At 35.7% G+C, this 16773-nt stretch overlaps 1 protein-coding gene across 19 annotated transcripts in view; it reads right to left on the reverse strand.

Moving 5' to 3' along the window:
- Window positions 1-16773, reverse strand: part of DIAPH3 (diaphanous related formin 3) — a 506600-nt gene that overhangs the window by 265790 nt on the left and 224037 nt on the right. For all 19 annotated transcript variants that reach the window (XR_007405049.1, XR_007405048.1, XR_007405050.1 and 16 more), the window contains one exon: window positions 6117-6212. Coding sequence is in view for 15 of the 19 variants with exons in the window: in XM_049099479.1 (XP_048955436.1) it covers window positions 6117-6212 (96 nt within the window). In the remaining 4 variants the exon portion in view is untranslated. The remainder of the gene's footprint in view (window positions 1-6116; window positions 6213-16773) is intronic.

Consider the following 16773-nt stretch of genomic DNA (forward strand, 5'->3'; position numbering starts at 1 on the left):
TACAACACAGAAATATAGAAAGGATTACAACATTAAATACAAAGATCAAAGGATAAAGTTACTCTGAAGCATAATATAGTCATTGAGAGAAAAAAATTATACTTTTATATATTTTAGTTATTATGGAAGAGAAAAGCTCTTGAAATATCTCCTCCATCCTGAAAGGATATTTTTTATCTTAATCAAGAAATACCCTCAGTACAGCAAAAAGTATAGAGCTCCCAAATCACTCTCTCGTACAACTGAAACTAATTTTAATATTGTGCATCAACTATACTTCAAGAATAAAAAAATAAAACCTTGAAACACCTAAAAAACATACATATGTGCATGCACGTGTGTGTATATATCTTAAATGAATTACTGAGCTGCCCTGAAAGGAAGGAAAACAGAAATCCTGGGAGAAAAAAATATTTTAAAAAATGAAAGTTTGAAATAATGGCCAAGAAAGGAAGAAAAAGATTATTAAGAAGAAACAAGATTTGAGGGAGGAAAAAAACTTGGAAAAAATTATATGCATATATATATATATACACATATATGTGAATATATATATATTAAACTACTGACATTAAAAACAACATATGGATCAGACATCAGATAAAGAGAAAACTGAGAACATCAAAGACATAGGCAAAGAAGTGATCCAAAACACAAATTATAAAGAGATGGGAAAATACTAAGTGAAGAGACCTAGAAGAGGAATAAAGGTACCTTAAAAATGTCAACTTGGCGTTGCAACAGGCAATCACAAAAAGAACACAGTTGAAAGAAATCTGATTTGAAGAGAAAATGTTAGAATTTTCTAGAATTACAGAGAGACACACAAATCATCACAATAAGAATGCTCAACAAATCACAAGGAAAATTTTTTTAAAGCCACACTAGATCCTTGTAAAACACATGGCACTGGTAAGGCAGGGAAGCAGGAATATTCAAGCAGTGATTGTCGAGGAATAAATTTGTACAAACACAGAACAGTATAAACTTAGAGCAATAGTCACCTAATTTTTTCTGTTACAGCTACATAATATTTTAGGTTTTGTAAGCCATACAGTCTCTATCACAACGAGTCAACTTTGCTAGCATAGCACAGAAGCATCCATAGATAATATATGAATAAATGTCCTGGCTAAGTTCCAAAAGACTGTGTTTCAACAAACAGGCAAGGGCAAAATTTAGCATGTGGACTATAGTTTGCCACATCCTGCCTTAGTACCACCAAAGCTGGAAACAACCCAAGAGTCAACGAAGGAGTAAATGAATAGAGTATAGCATTCAAAGACACGGTATTATAACCACAATAAAAATGAATATACTACAGTTAGAGGCATTAATATGCTATAATTTTATTCATATACAATTCGAAGTCAGCCCAAACCAAACAACTTACTTAAGAATATGTACATGGTTGGTAAAACTATAAAGAAAAGAAATACTTAAACCAAGATTTAAGATAATGATACTTCACATAGTAAGGGAGATAAAATTGGAAAAGGTCCTATTAAGTCTCTAAAGTAGGAGTCACGTTCTATTTCTTTAGCTGTAGGTGTTTGATTTAGATTAAACTGTAGCATGCATTGTATATATTCACTCCTGTATAATATGCCATAACAATGCAATTAAAATAATTTTAAAAGAATAATATGAAAACAGAACACATGGGGTGGAAAAAGGTGACACTGACTGTGTGGTAAAGGATTCAGCTTGCTCGAGTGAGGTCCGGTTCCTGTGAGCTATTCTCAAAAGCCCCGGGGATGTCCTGTGTGATGAGAGTGTCTCTATTTACTGGAGATACCAGGTTACACCAGACAGTCTACACTAATAATGTGACCTATGGTGGGGGCTTTGGGTCACAGTATTAGCCTTACCACTCGAGGGTCTGAAAACTCAGGTCATATAACCAAGACCTAGTAAAAATGCTGGACACCAGGGCTTAAGTGAGCCTCCCTGGTTGGCAATAATCTGTGAGTATTATTATGCATCATTGCTGGGAGAAGCTAGAGCTCTCCATGGCTGAAAACTCCACCCTCAGAATTCTCCTAAACTCTGCTCCATGTACCTCTTTACTTGACTGATTTTAATCTGTACCATGTAAGTGTGAGTCAAATAGCTTTCTGTCAGTTCTGGGAAATCTTGTAACAAATTATCATACTTAAGAGTGGCCTTGGGGACCCCCAAACTTGCAACTGGTGCCCGAAGTGAAAATGATCTTGGAGATAAAAAAAAATTACAGATAAAAACCTTCTATGATGTCACACACTTTTGAAGTATACAAACCATAGGAATAAACAAAACTACACAACTTGCATAATCAATATAATAACATATAAAAAAATGAAATGTTTTAGAAGAGTTTATTTTGCAAATGGACATCATTTATTCCTTTACTTTCTTCTATATTTGCAATTCATCCATTGCTTTCAGGTATTAATGATTATATAGTTAAAATAACATGTACATCAAATACCAATATTTACAAAGACTAAACTATGTTATTGTTGTGTTTTTTTAACTATGTTGTTTTTATCGCTTATGAATAAGGTTTTAGGAAAACAGTTGCTCTAAGGGCAAAAAAAGTGACAGAATAGTTGAAAATGGCCTAATGCATAACACACAATTCAGAAGGCAAGCCTAGACCTTTAAAAAACAAATTAAAAGTTACTGAGAATGAGATACTCATTTAAAGCCTCCAAAAGACCCATTAAAGTGAATATTTTTACTAACATGCATCTTATCCTTCAAAATGTGATTATATAGATCCCAGTGGGGAGCTTTGAGTTCAGTGAAGAAGTGTAAAGTGTGCAGATTTTGGAACCAGTCACACATGTTTTCTTCAAGGGAACTTATAAATATTTAAACCTTTACATTAATTCATAGATTCCAGGGTTCTTCCCTTTATAGCTCTAATACTCCAAAAATCTGGTAAAGCATATGAACTTTGAACTTTATTTTTTTTTATTTATTATTTATGATAGTCACAGAGAGAGAGAGAGAGAGAGAGAGAGAGAGAGAGAGGCAGAGACATAGGCAGAGGGAGAAGCAGGCTCCATGCACCGGGAGCCCGACGTGGGATTCGATCCTGGATCTCCAGGATCGCGCCCTGGGTCAAAGGCAGGCACTAAACCCGCTGCGCCACCCAGGGTTCCCGCATATGAACTTTGTAAAACTCCTAAGACATCTCTCAAGCCTAGAGTGGCTGGAACTGTACCTTTTATGCTCAGCCGAGGGTCTCTGCCAAACCAATTATGAACTCAAATATGGGAGAACCTAATACACCCTTGAATAAATAGGTAAACAAAGGAGTAGATTTTAGATCCTTTCCCCAAAATTCTATCAAATATTTCAGTTAAGAGAAATCTCAGAGAAAGTATCTCAGGTTTCTAAGTGACAACAGAGTGTCTTGGCACTACCACAAGACTCTTTTCAGAATCCAGTATCTCAAAAGACTGAATTTCACAGACAAAAACCAGCTGTGAATCAGACTATAATTACGGTCAAGATTATAGGTTGCTAAAGCTTCTTAAAGCTTAAGTCATAATACTCGCTACAACCAAAGAGGGCAAGAAGAATCCAGAAATGGATTACATCATAATATGACATGGTATAAATTCTAGACTGTTCGGTCTTATACTTTAAAACATGTTTAACAAATAAATGAATATATATCCTCTAGCTAAAAGAAAAAGACAAACAATATCCTCTTTATAATATTATTTGTTATTTCCAAACAGGAATAGCATACTGTATTCCTACTGACCATTTTCAAAATAAGCAACCTTATTCAAGTCACTGAACTGCTATACCTACCCATAATATCAATGCTACCACCTATGTGATAGGCTTGTAATAAAGATTAAAGGGCCAAACATAGAACTAGAACAAAAAGGTAATCAATAATTATTAGCCATTACAATTAAATTTCAAATCCCATTTAGCACATGTTTTGTCACATAAATAATATCAACGTCAATTATTCAACTTTGAGATCGTTATTTATGCTAACCTATTATGGCTGATCCATCTGAAAAGAATTCTGTTAAAAATGGTATTTCTTGGGGGTACCCGCATGGCTCAGTTGATTAAGGGTCTGCCTTCAGTTCAGGTCATGATCTCAGGGTCCTGGGATCAAGCCCTGAGTCCAGGTGTCTGCTCAGCAAGAGTCTGGCTTGTCCCTCTTCCTCTGCCCTTCCTCCCTGCTCATGTGCGTGCACTCTTGCTTTCTCAAATGAATAAAATCTTGAAAGAAGAAAGGAAAGAAAGAAAAGGAAAGAAAGGAAAGGAGAAAGAGAGAGAAAAAAAAGAAAGGAAAAGAAAAGAAAAAAGAAAAAGAAGAGAGAAAGAGAGAAAGAGAGAAGGAGAAAGAGAGAAAGAGAGAATAGATTGATTTCTTCAGGACCTTAACCAGGCTGTTTAGAGTTAAGCCTAGGAATCAGTAATGCAAGTCATGGACACTTTTCAAGAAAAACTCTTTCAGATCACAGAGAACAGAACTTTTAGACGTTATCTATGTTAATAATGCTTTGAAGTCAACATTTCTTTAAAGGGAAAATTCCCTGAAACTATCTATATCATGTAACAGTCCCCCAAATCTCAGTAGTCTAAGCATGTACACGTACATATACAATATACAAATCATTTCTAATTCAGACTACATGTCTATTACACAACAGAAAGAGCTCTGATACTATCTTCACATCACGGTGATGGACACCATTTTGACTGCCATTCTGCGTGCAAGGGAAAGAGCACTGGAGTTTCTCACACCAGCAATAAATGCTTCCACGCAAAAGGTACCTCATCTCCACCTACGCTGTCCTTGGCCTAAACAAGTCACATGGCGACTTCTAATTTCAAGAATGTAGAGGATGTGCAATCAACTTTTACCCAGAAATAATAGAGTAGTATATTGGCCAAGCACATCGTTGTTTACACACTATCCATGGGGATCTTGGCATATCCAGACTGCAAAAAAGGGGTGGTCCTCTGTCATAGTAAGCATGAAAGGAAGGAGGTCTCAAAACTTCCATAGGAGTGTCAGCTCTTTTTTTTTTTTTTTAAGATTTTATTTATTTATTCATGAGAGACAGAGAGAGAGACAGAGAGAGAGAGAAGCAGAGAGAGAAGTAGGCTTCACGCAAGGAGCACGATGCGGGACTCGATCCTGGGACTCCAGGAGCATGCCCTGGGCCGAAGACAGGCACTAAACCGCTGAGCCATCCAGGGATCCCCAGCTCTGTCTTTTATACTTACTGACCCCAGCATAATTCCTTCTTCCATTGATAGCATGGATCTTTATCCTCTTACCAAAGAATTTTGTTCCCAATACTTGCTAAAGCTCTCTTGAGGCATGTAATAATTGAAAGGCAGACTAAAGAGCCATGTTAACTTTCCATGCCTCTAAATTCTCGACATTATATTCCTCTCACAAATTTAGAAAGTAATACATACATATGGTATTATCTCAGTTCCAAGCAAACTATCTTTGATGCATTTAAGTTGCAGTTGGAAATGAGTTAGAAGCAAAACTCTTTGCCCTCTTTTCCCAGAGTAATTCAGTCAGGGAGACAATTCAACACTAAGTATTTAGCTCCTCTAACAGTAATTAAATCTAAAATATTTCCAGTCATTACTTCTGAGGAAAGGCTTTGAACTGCTCAGATGGGATAATGGAATTCATTTTACTCATCATCCTAATTTCCATTAATATTCCAACCTCTTTTGTGTGTGATCAAGTATCAAAAATAATAGAGATTCAGAGGTATAAAAGAAATAATCCACTACCATTTTTTAAAATATGATGTTATCACCTAAATTTCTTAACTCATTATTTATATACTTAGACAAAGGGTAAGTTATAGACTTATTTTCATTTTAAACACTTTCCTTAGCAATTTTATTTTATTTTTTTTGCAATTTTATTTTCTAAAATGCATTAATTTTTTTGAAGAATTTAACCCATAGATTGCCTAAAGGAAAAGAATTATCTTTGAAGTTGTTATGCAAATAATAAAATATTAAAATAACGAAAAACAAGTCATAAAGAAAATCAAATAATTTATAGGAACCACCTCCAGTGTTTTGCTAATGTAATAGTACTGAAGTTTCATACGTACAAAGATTCTGGGCAATTTTAGAATCTAAAAATTTAAGCTCTTTAATTTTTTTCTTAATAGCTTTCTTTTCTTCAAAATCTTCTTCTTCTCTTCTCTCTGTAAAACCAAGGATAGATCCATGTCAGTAAAACATTCAGCAGTAAAAGGACAGGTCGTTAACTATTATCAAAGAATCTAAAAAGCTAGAATTCTTTTAAACATAGTTATAAAAAGAATAGATATCTCAAGACCTAAACTGTTTCAAATAGGCACTGGTGGTTTTATGCTAGAAAAACTAAGAGTAAATACTTGAAAGTCAAACAGGAAAAACAAAACCGATGTTCATTATAGAAACCAATACCATTGGGTCTAAGAATGAGTACACTTAGCACATTTGAGCAGTATACAGGACTCAATTATGTATGATTACATAAACGAATATATTTACACTTAGGGTAGGTTAAGAAGTTAGCTCTAAGAGGGCTAAGCAAACATATACACATGGCTATTTTATGTCTGATATACCATGCTTATTTAAAAATATAGTTCCTAATAAACTGGCAGAGTAGGTGGTTTATAATCTGTTATCCAAATCTTTGAAAACAGTCAAAATTTGATACTTAGCTTATTGTATCTGAGAGTTTTAAAATCAACAGATGTATCTAACCTCCCTATCCTTAGTAAAAAATAAGAGAATAAATGTATCATGCTAAACAACAATCTATGTATGACGTGTCCTTACAGCAAAGTATATGATAGTCAAGGTTAAGAGCTGGAACCAATAGTGATCCTATCATCTTCCCTCTCCTTTGTGTCCATGGATAGCAGCTGTGGTCAAAGCCATTCATCTTATAAAAATAGGATCTTGATAATAAAGAATAATGGAGCAAAGTGTTTAGTTACATATGTACAAATAAATCACTAATATTAGGGGAAATAGCTTCCAAAAGCATCTTCATATATATAAGATGGCACAATATAATTACATTATGTCAAAAAAAAGACCATCATAATCACGTTTTGGTACATAGTGTGAGACAGGGATCAACTTTTAAATTTTTCAAAATATTTATTAACTAATTACCTCTACCATTTTATTAATAGTCCTCTTTCCCAGCTGATTTTATATTACACTTTTATCCTTAATTGTTTTTCTGGGCTTCTAATTCTGTTCCATTATTCTAAGTACTGTTCCTGTGCCGCTATCATTTTGTCTTAAGCCTTGCATGATGTATCTTAATTGTATGTTCAAATTATTTTTGCTTCCCTTTCTAAATTTTCTTTTTCTCATGTATTTTTCCATGCAAACCTTAGAGTGATTCAAAAGTTCCAAAAATAAAATCCATTTGAATTGTATTTGACTCATGAGGCATTTGTAAATAGATTCAAGGAGATTTGATATGTTGACAATATTCAAAATTCCCAGCCATCAACATGACATGTGTTTACAGTTATTCAGATTAGCACAGTGTTCTTTGTAGGCAACCTGCACATTGTTAGAGTTAGGTGTCCTAAGTATATCTAAATTATACTCTTAAGTATGGGGATGGGGGGCAGAGAGACTGGTTAATTCTACCCTTCCCCACTATACTTTGTAACTAGTTACTGCTAGAATGTAGAAACTTTGTTGAATTTTGCATATGTGTCTTATAATCAGCAACTTTACTTATTCTCTCATTCAAATGAGTTTTAAGCACCAATTAAAAGGGACTGTGCTAGGCGATATAGACATAATACTAGTCAAAAGAGAGACATCCTAGCCCAACAGAATTTAAAGACCAACAACGGTGAACGCAAAGCAAATGTCAACTACAATATATAGATAAGTCTCCAATGTTTTGATAAGAACCACAGTAAATAAAGAACTCCATAACCCATACTTATGAGACAGTGTCTTCATGTAATAAGTGATACCTAATCAAAAGCTTAAAAGAGAAAAGGAGTTAGGCAGGAGAGAAGGGTTTGGGGTGGTAGGAGGATGGATCAGATAACAGAAAGACAGTGTTTGAAGGTCTAAAGATCTAAGAACTTGATGGGCACAGAAAGAAGTGAGAATAGTAAGAGCAGAGAATATTGAGTGCAAGTAAACGACACCAGAAACTAAGCAGGTGCCGCATCATGCAAGACCTTCTAAGCTAGGTTAAGAAGTCTGGATTTTATCCTCTAAGCAATGAGGAGCCACGGAGGTTTAAGTATGTGACAGACATCACAAAAGTTGCATTTTAGAAAAAACTCAGGCTCTTCGAAGTGAATTGAAAGAGTAGCAAAAGTAAAACAGTAGAAGGCCAAGACAGAGGGAGTCCTAAAAACTCAAAGGAGAATAAATGGTGCCCTCATCTGGAACAGGAGCCACTGGGATGAAAAGAAGGTCTGACTCCCAAAAGTAGAATCCTAGCCACATGTGTCTCCTGAATTCCAGATTGAATACCCAAGGGCCTACTCTCGGCATCTCTACTTGGATGTCTAATGGGAATCTTCAATTTAAATTGTCCAAAACCAGACACATACAACCCCTCCATACCTGCTCTTCCAGCAGTTTTCCTCATCTCAAAAATAATAAAAAAATCAATTAATTTAAAAAAACAGGGATGCTCTTGTTGCAACTGCTGAACTCAGCTTGAAGTCCTCCTGTTTTCTACTATTTCCCTCAAAATCATATCCAATCCATCACTCAATCCAGGCAATTCTAACTCCAAAATGATACCTAAGCTAAGCATTCCTCACCATTTCCCTGGCTACTACTTTTTCTCTGCTCGTGCTTACCATCCTTTCCCACCTGCATCACAACTCCTTCTAACACATCTCCCACTTCCTGGTTTGATCAACTGCAGTCTCTTCACCAAAGGGCAAAGAATACTATTCAACATTAACGGAAGAGTTTTCCTTTACTGCCTTACATGGAATAGCACCCCCCACTCAGTATCCCCTAACACCATCATTCTGCCCCTTTTGCTCCTCCAAAGCACCTACTCTTCATATACTTTAAACATGACATTTATCTTTCTCCCTCCACTATGAAATAAGGCTCTTAAATAAAGAAACTTTGTTCATCATTATATCTTAGTATCCCAGAGTAAGGCCTGGAACATACATGGCAGGTATTCAATAAATAGCTGTAGGGTGTATGTTTTTATGTATGAATCTGCAGACCAAAGGAGAAAGGCAATTCTCTACTTTTTTCAGAAAACGTATATTTTTCTTATCTTTATCTGCGAAGAAATAATTTTAAAAAAAGGCCAGAGTCTTTTTTTAATCAGTTCATTTCTCAATACCAATATCCTCTGACATTCTGAAATATGTTCCAGCCTGTCTAAAGAAAAAAGTCAAAGAAACTTAGTAACCTTTAATTTTAAGCCACATGCTCTGACCATCTCCTAGGCATTCCACTGAACACATTTGGTTGCACCGGTCACATAATTTTCATCACTAGTCATACTACTGCTCTCCTCATGATCATGATGAGAAAATGAATGCTTTGGGCAAGTAACTTCAGGGAATGAATCTGATAAAAGAGCAATCACAAGACTTTCTCTCCAAATCCTTTCCACTAGCTTTCAAATATATTAGGTGTCACATTAAAAAGGGAGTGGGGTGGTGACCAAGTGATTTTGACCACTTCAACCTTCAAATCAGAGGCTGACACAGTTTTAACTAATTCTCTGCCTTTTCATAGATGTAACAAATTAGAGGTTTACTGAGTTTAATGTATCAGCATGCCCATAGTACAATATTTACATTTTCTCCTCTCTTCCCTATTACCATATAGTCAAAGGATGGTTGGGAAAAGATGTAACTGAAATAGTGAGCAGAGGGGAACCTGGGTGGCTCAGTAGGTTAAGCATCTGCCTTTGGTGCAGGTCATGATCCTAGAATCCTGGGATGGAGCCACACATTGGGCTCCCTGCTCAGTGGGGAGCCTGCTTCTCCCTCTCCCCACTGTTCATGCTCTCTCTCACTTGTTCTCTCAAGTAGCACATAAAGTCTTTAAAAAAAAAAACAACAACATGTTTTCAAATAGTAAGAATATAGACAAAGGGATAAGCAGCAGTAAAGTTTTCTGTGAAAGACAAGAGGATTAACACACACACACACACACACACACACACACCCTAGAAATCAGATAATTTATTAGCCAAATAGACTGATTTGGCTTCAACATGGAAAACTAATAAAAAGTTAGATTGAAAAAAAAAATGAAGCTAGGTAATAGATTGCCTTAAATCAGTGTAATACCAACAGAAATGTTTATGCAAAGGTCCTGATAAAGCAGGATCCAAATGTTGCAGCAACATTGAAAATGCATTCAAGAGGAATAAGAGCAAATGAAGATGTTTAGTGGAAATGAAGTTCACATACAAAATCCTATTTCATTTACCCATGGTGATGTCATTTCTGTGAGATACTAGTCAGAACAGAGTGCAGGGTCCTGCAGGCAACTCGAGCTTGGCATCTCCAATCAAGTCCTCCATCCCAAGCCCTACTACTTAACTCACTGTGGCTTACATCCCTTATCTATGACCTGGGGACACCGGACCTCTAGGAGAACTTGTGAGAAGGAGATAGGACAATCATTACCTTCCTGTAACCTTCCCTCAGGCTCCATGGGCTCAGGGAAATCAGGGACAAGAACTGGAGTGCCTAACTACAGCTCACAAGCTGACAGAGGACATTTTGGACTCATCCCATCCACTGGTAGAGCTCTTCTTCTAAGGCAAATAAAATACACTTCTAAAAGACGAAATTTTCTCAAGTACAAGATGAAACTCTGAATCATAAAGTCAGACTATTAGTGCCATCTATACTTGTGATCTAGCTTTTTTTTGCCATTAGAGGTCTGTGTTTAATCTTATTTCCTAGAGATGTTGTGTAAGACGGCATTTTTCCAACAGAAGATTAATACTGTTCAAAAATGGTTCTGATCACTAACACAGCATATGCCGCATTTTATGAGGGTTTTATGTCAGAATGAAGTCAAAGATGACAAAACTTTCTATGTTGCCAAGAGCCATGAACTGAAAAAGTCTTTTTTAATTACATTTTCTCTTTATTCTTTTTCTATTTTCAAAGTTTCAAAAATAGCAGCAAAATTATATAAAGAATCTCCTTTCAAAATCTTTGCTTTCATACTAAATTTTCCATTAAAAATCATAATTCCATGGTACATGGTTATGCAGTTTATTCCAGTTCATTTTCCATTATATTCTAATCAGATTGATTAAAAATGTGACATTTTTCAGAAGTAAGATCCAACATATTCTATCATACATTATTTCACCATTGCAAAAATTCTAGAATATGCAATTCTAAATGTGTGAGTAGCTAGTAGCTAAGGCACAAAAGGTAATAGCACAGTTTTCTCTTTCCATAATGAATATTCTAAATCGAAGAATGCTACTAATAATTGTTTATTCTATTTTCATTGGTGCTTCCTGGTTAAATGTATCTCATGTCAGGATGTTTTTAAAATACTACACATTTCAATTTTTTTCTGGCATTCATTTGGCACAAATGCTATTAAATTTTACACGTTAGATGTTCACAATAAATTACCTTTGTTCATTAGATTACACCAGCCTTGAGAAGATAAAAGGAAGTGTACCAGATTAAATAAGCATTCTCTGTGACACTGAGAGAAGCCAATAAAATCAACTCAACTACAGAAATAAAGCAAACATATATCACACATTTAGGAAATGACAGCTGAGGCCGAGCACAATCTTCATATAAGGTAAAAGGCAGGGACAGGAAGACATCCATAAATTGGAGTTTCTTTGCATTAATTACGCTTGTTTTTCTTCTTGCTTTCTAACTGTTGAGGTTCTAAAAGGCTAACAAAGAGTATCGGGATTTTGTAGGGTCTACATTCTAGAAGAACTGTCCTTGAAGTCTAACCATTCTACTGATGAGGAAGCTTACGCACAGAGTTTATGAGTTTCTTGTCCACAGCCACACAAAGGGTGACATGGGTACTGATAGTCACACCACGGGCAAGAGCAGAGTCTGAGGCAGGGAATCCATATGAGAAAAGTGGTCTGCAACCCAGCATGTAAGAGAAAGGTAACTCCTCAAGCTTTGCATTTTCCCTTGCTGAACATGTTCAGCATTCAAGGTGAATGGATTTGGGGGTGGGGGTGGAGGGAGAGCAATGCTTGGTTTCTTGAGCACAAGGAGCAGGATTTAATGCTATGGAAAGAATGTACAGTTCCAAAGGGAAATCTTAATTTCACCCATCACTACCTCTCCCCAAATGGTGGTTAACTGAATGTGGTTCAGTTATCCAGCAATACATTGTGAAAGGAATATACCTGGAAATCTCAAGGGTCAGAATTTGAGAATAACCTAATGGCAGGGAAAGGAAAATAGATTTCTGACAGTTATCGCTACTGATGACTGTGATAGGAGAATATTACTTCAAAGAAGATTTAGGCAGCTTGAAGGTAAAAGACATGGAATACATAGAAAAAAGTGAAAACTTGGAATGAATTGCTTTTTAAGTTGGCAATACCCCCTTGGCAAAATGTCAAAGTAAATGCTTTGGTACTGAAAACCATAATTGTATAAACAGCTTTAGTCATATCTGATCTGTCAAACCCAGTTTCAGTATTTCTAGGCACATAAATAAATGACGATGCACCTAACTACACAGAAAATAAACAGAGGAGAAACAGATAGGCTATCTTTCTATTCAAATATTAATATATGACTGTCATTACTAATCAGAGTATTTTACTAGCAAAGAGATGTCTGCCTGGCAATTCCAGGCTACGAATGATATAAGAAGAAGAGTGGCTAACACACTAACTAAAATTTTGTGGATTAGATTATTTCAACCAGAGCAATCATCAAAAGTGCAGCCAATAAATGCATATTTCTTTTTATATGACATCCTATTTCAGTAACCGATATCACAAAATAGTCTTCAAGGACTTTTCTCTACAACTCAAACCTTACGTGGATAAGGAGAAGGATTTCATTATTTTACAAATCTTTAATTAGAGTCATATCTTTTTAAAAAAAATTTTTGAATCATTACTACACATACAAAAGGATCATTAAGGTAAGGAGAATATAGTCTGCCAAAAAACTTGAAAACTATGCTTCAAAACTATAATGGTCTCTACATAGTTGACCTAAAAGTATGTTTCCTCCTTTCTTTATTCCCATATAAAATAACAAATCAATCAAGTGATTTCTAAGGACCTTCACAATCACCGAAATTAAGCAATTTTGCTCATCTTAAAGGTATTTGCATCACAAACCAAAAGAACTACATTCTTTAGGTCCCCTTGTATGTAAACACCTCTTAACCAAAATTGAAAGAACAGAAAAACAAGAGCTCAAATCAAAGGCAAGATCAATATCTTTCAAATTCACATATTCAACAAAATGTTTAACTTAATAAGCCAGGCACTGGGGAGAAAAATAACCAAATCAGTTAGGTCTATTTATCATGTGTATCTTAGTGTTAAATGTTATAATTAAATTAAGTTACAAATTGAGATGACCTTTGATTAAATAGACCAAAAAAGGTGTCAGAGAGGAAACTAAAAGAATCAGGAAAGAATTTAAAAAAATTCAGTCCAAAAAAAGAGACCTATTGTCACATGATCTTTCTCAGCCCATCACAATTCATAAAAACATCTCTCAGGGGTTATTATTATTATTATTATGTATCCTCAAAATCTCCCCACTGTAACTAACTCCCCCTAGGAATTCTTCTTGAATGTTGCTACTTCCCAGTCCTGGAATAATACATGTACTCATAAAATATAATTTTTCTACTAACTATTGTTTTTGCCAGTACAACCTACTCCCATATATCCTCAACTGATATTAGAAAGTAAAAATATATCCCTGCTAAAAGAAATTACAGCGCAAAGACTCAAAAAGTAAATGCATGGCATGCTAATGCATACACAAGAGAATGTACTAAAGGGGGGAAACCTATTATAAAAAGAATGAGAACTCGGTGTACATTCCTAATTTAAAAGGAGGATTAAATCCAAATGAGGACACAGGTAATTCAGGATATCTAGCATGCTGTAGAGAATGGAAAGTCTTAATAAGCCAACTTATTAGTATTTGTACACACAGTGCTAAGCAACCAGGGAATAGAAAAAGTAACAATAAATTGTATTAACTAACAGATAAGAAGCACTGCTGTACTAAACTGTGAGCAGACCATCCCTGGTGTATCAGAGGATGGGGAAAGCAAAGACAGAATTTTATCAAAATGGCCAGAGTGATTATCGAAATTTCGATAGAAGAAATCTGATCAGACACAAAAATGACCATTATTCCAAAATAATGAGAAAAAATTTCAGGTTTAAGAAGTAGAATTTTATTATCTTAATTAGACTCAATGACAGGATGCTTATATTCTTTAGGATATTGTATTTTTGAAAAAAACTAATCAGAATGTGGAGCATCAATGCATATTTCACATTAACATTTGTTTTAGTATTAGAAAAATAAAGTTGTCACCCCACTCATGCTACCATAAGAACCATGGACTTGTCTCCATCATGGGCTTAACATTGCCCTAGAAAGGAGTATACATAGCTTCTCTGATCCAAAAATACTTTAGAGTGTTTGTTTCCAGGTATTTGTTCAATTCAACTGAACATTATAATGTTCTGATAAGCAGTCACTCTGTCCCTCTGATATCATGTTCCTATCTCTGATAGCTCAATAGAAAATTCAAGTCATTTCCCCAATTTCTCAGTTATTAAATCTTTATTCCTCTGTGATCAAGAGTGCTCCCAGCTAATATTCCAGATCATTCTGGTCTCCAACTGGTCTACCTAGAGTTCTACTCTGTTTTCTAGAATCAACTAGCTTATGCTTTTTTTCCATGCCACAACCATTGGAACTCAGGATGATTTTTTTTAATCTGGGCCTTTGATACTTAGGTGTCTATATTATCATCCTTCGAGCTAGATCTTGGATTGTGCAGATCCTAAATAGTCATGTAAAACTCTTGGCTCCTGTTCAGCTCTCTCTTCCAGGGTACCACATTTCCTAAATGCAACCCAAAGGTCTCTCATGTACCTTCCAACTATAGGGAAGTGGTTAAGGGAGGACTAGTAGGGTTTGTGTATACTATGATTAGTGAAATGTTTTTTAAAATGATCTTTATATGAGTGAGAAGGGAATGGGGAGCTGGTGTTTAATGGATACAGAGTGTCAGCAGGAGAAGATGAAAAAGTTCTGAAGATGGACAGTGGCGATGGTTCTATAACAATATGAGTATATAAAATGCCACAGAGCTGCAGACTTAAATGTGCTTTAAGCGATAAAATTTTATATTAATTAACCATGAAAAACGAGAGGAAAAGTAAGGCTGCATTCCAAACCATTTTCTTTTTTAATAATGTGAATCTGACCTCTTTTTGATTTAAAAAATGTATGGAGGGATTAAGGGATTCTTTTTTTTTTTTTAATGAAAAGACAATAAATCTTAAGTGACCCCCAAATTCTCAAACCAGATCAAACTGGGATTATTTAAAATGCATGTAGTCTTTCCCGAGGGCTGCTCAAAAACACAGATGGTGCTTATTCATGGCACAGGGCATCTCTAATATGGATTTGGGTTTGACTGCGTAGGTGATGGCATAGATAACACAGCTATGGAAGAATCCTTCCTCTAGTACCTCCCTCTGGATTACCTCTCCAAACTGTACAAGGAGTTTGCTTCTTGGGCAATCCAGGGTTTCAAAGAACCTAATCACTTTCCCAGCTTCTCCAAAGTCACAGCCCAGCTCTCCTATTCCTAAGACTATGTCAGCCTGGTCAACTACAGTCATTAAGGAAGACAAGCAAGGAAGCAAGGGTAGTCCTTTACATGAAAGGCAGATCTTAGCTCCTCTTTCCACCCTCTTCTTACTCCTCCACTTTAAAAGGTCCAGCATGGAGTGTGGCCCTCTCATCCTTTATTTCCTTCCCTTCTGAAGACCTGGCACAGGCAGGAGAGCCTGACATTTTCTAGCACTGAAACCAACCCTCCATCTCCAGTCACATAAGCAGCTGGCACATGGATAAACTACCATATTGGGTCCCAGAGAAGGAGACAGCCTTAGGTCTTAGTATCTGCAGATAACCACGTTAACAATAAAAGGTGCTTTATCTTCCTTTGTTGTGGATCCCTATAGATATATCTTACTAAGGAAAAAGGAGGGCTGAACCAAGACAGGATTCTGAAATCCCCTGATGTTTTATAATCCCCCAAACTCCCATAAAAACTCTAGAATTTAAGATAACCTCCCTCCTAATATCCATATTTAAAGTTACAGGCTATTTATAAAACCATCATTTTCCAGTTATCTTCCAGACGGGCTCACAAAAACATCGTATGCTTATTAGCACACTAACCAAATGTGCTATGAAAAAGAAGAAAGTACTTAACAGAACCATTCTGTGAAAGGGAAAGGGAAGAAACTTTTCATTAATAGGAATGTAACAGTTTAAATCTTATTAGAAAATCTCCTTTAAACTCAATTGCTTCACATTATATTGGGCCACCTGACACTCGAGCAGAGAAGCATTAACATCATAGCAGAGAACAATCTTTACAGGAACCGAAATATCCCTTACTGTAAACTACCCAATCTTACTAATTAAAAACTATCTCTGGTTTAAGTGCTTCATGAAAATGTCAGATAGTGAAAATTAATGTTCA

This window comes from Canis lupus, chromosome 22 (assembly GCF_003254725.2).
Source record: "Canis lupus dingo isolate Sandy chromosome 22, ASM325472v2, whole genome shotgun sequence".
NCBI lineage: Eukaryota > Metazoa > Chordata > Mammalia > Carnivora > Canidae > Canis > Canis lupus.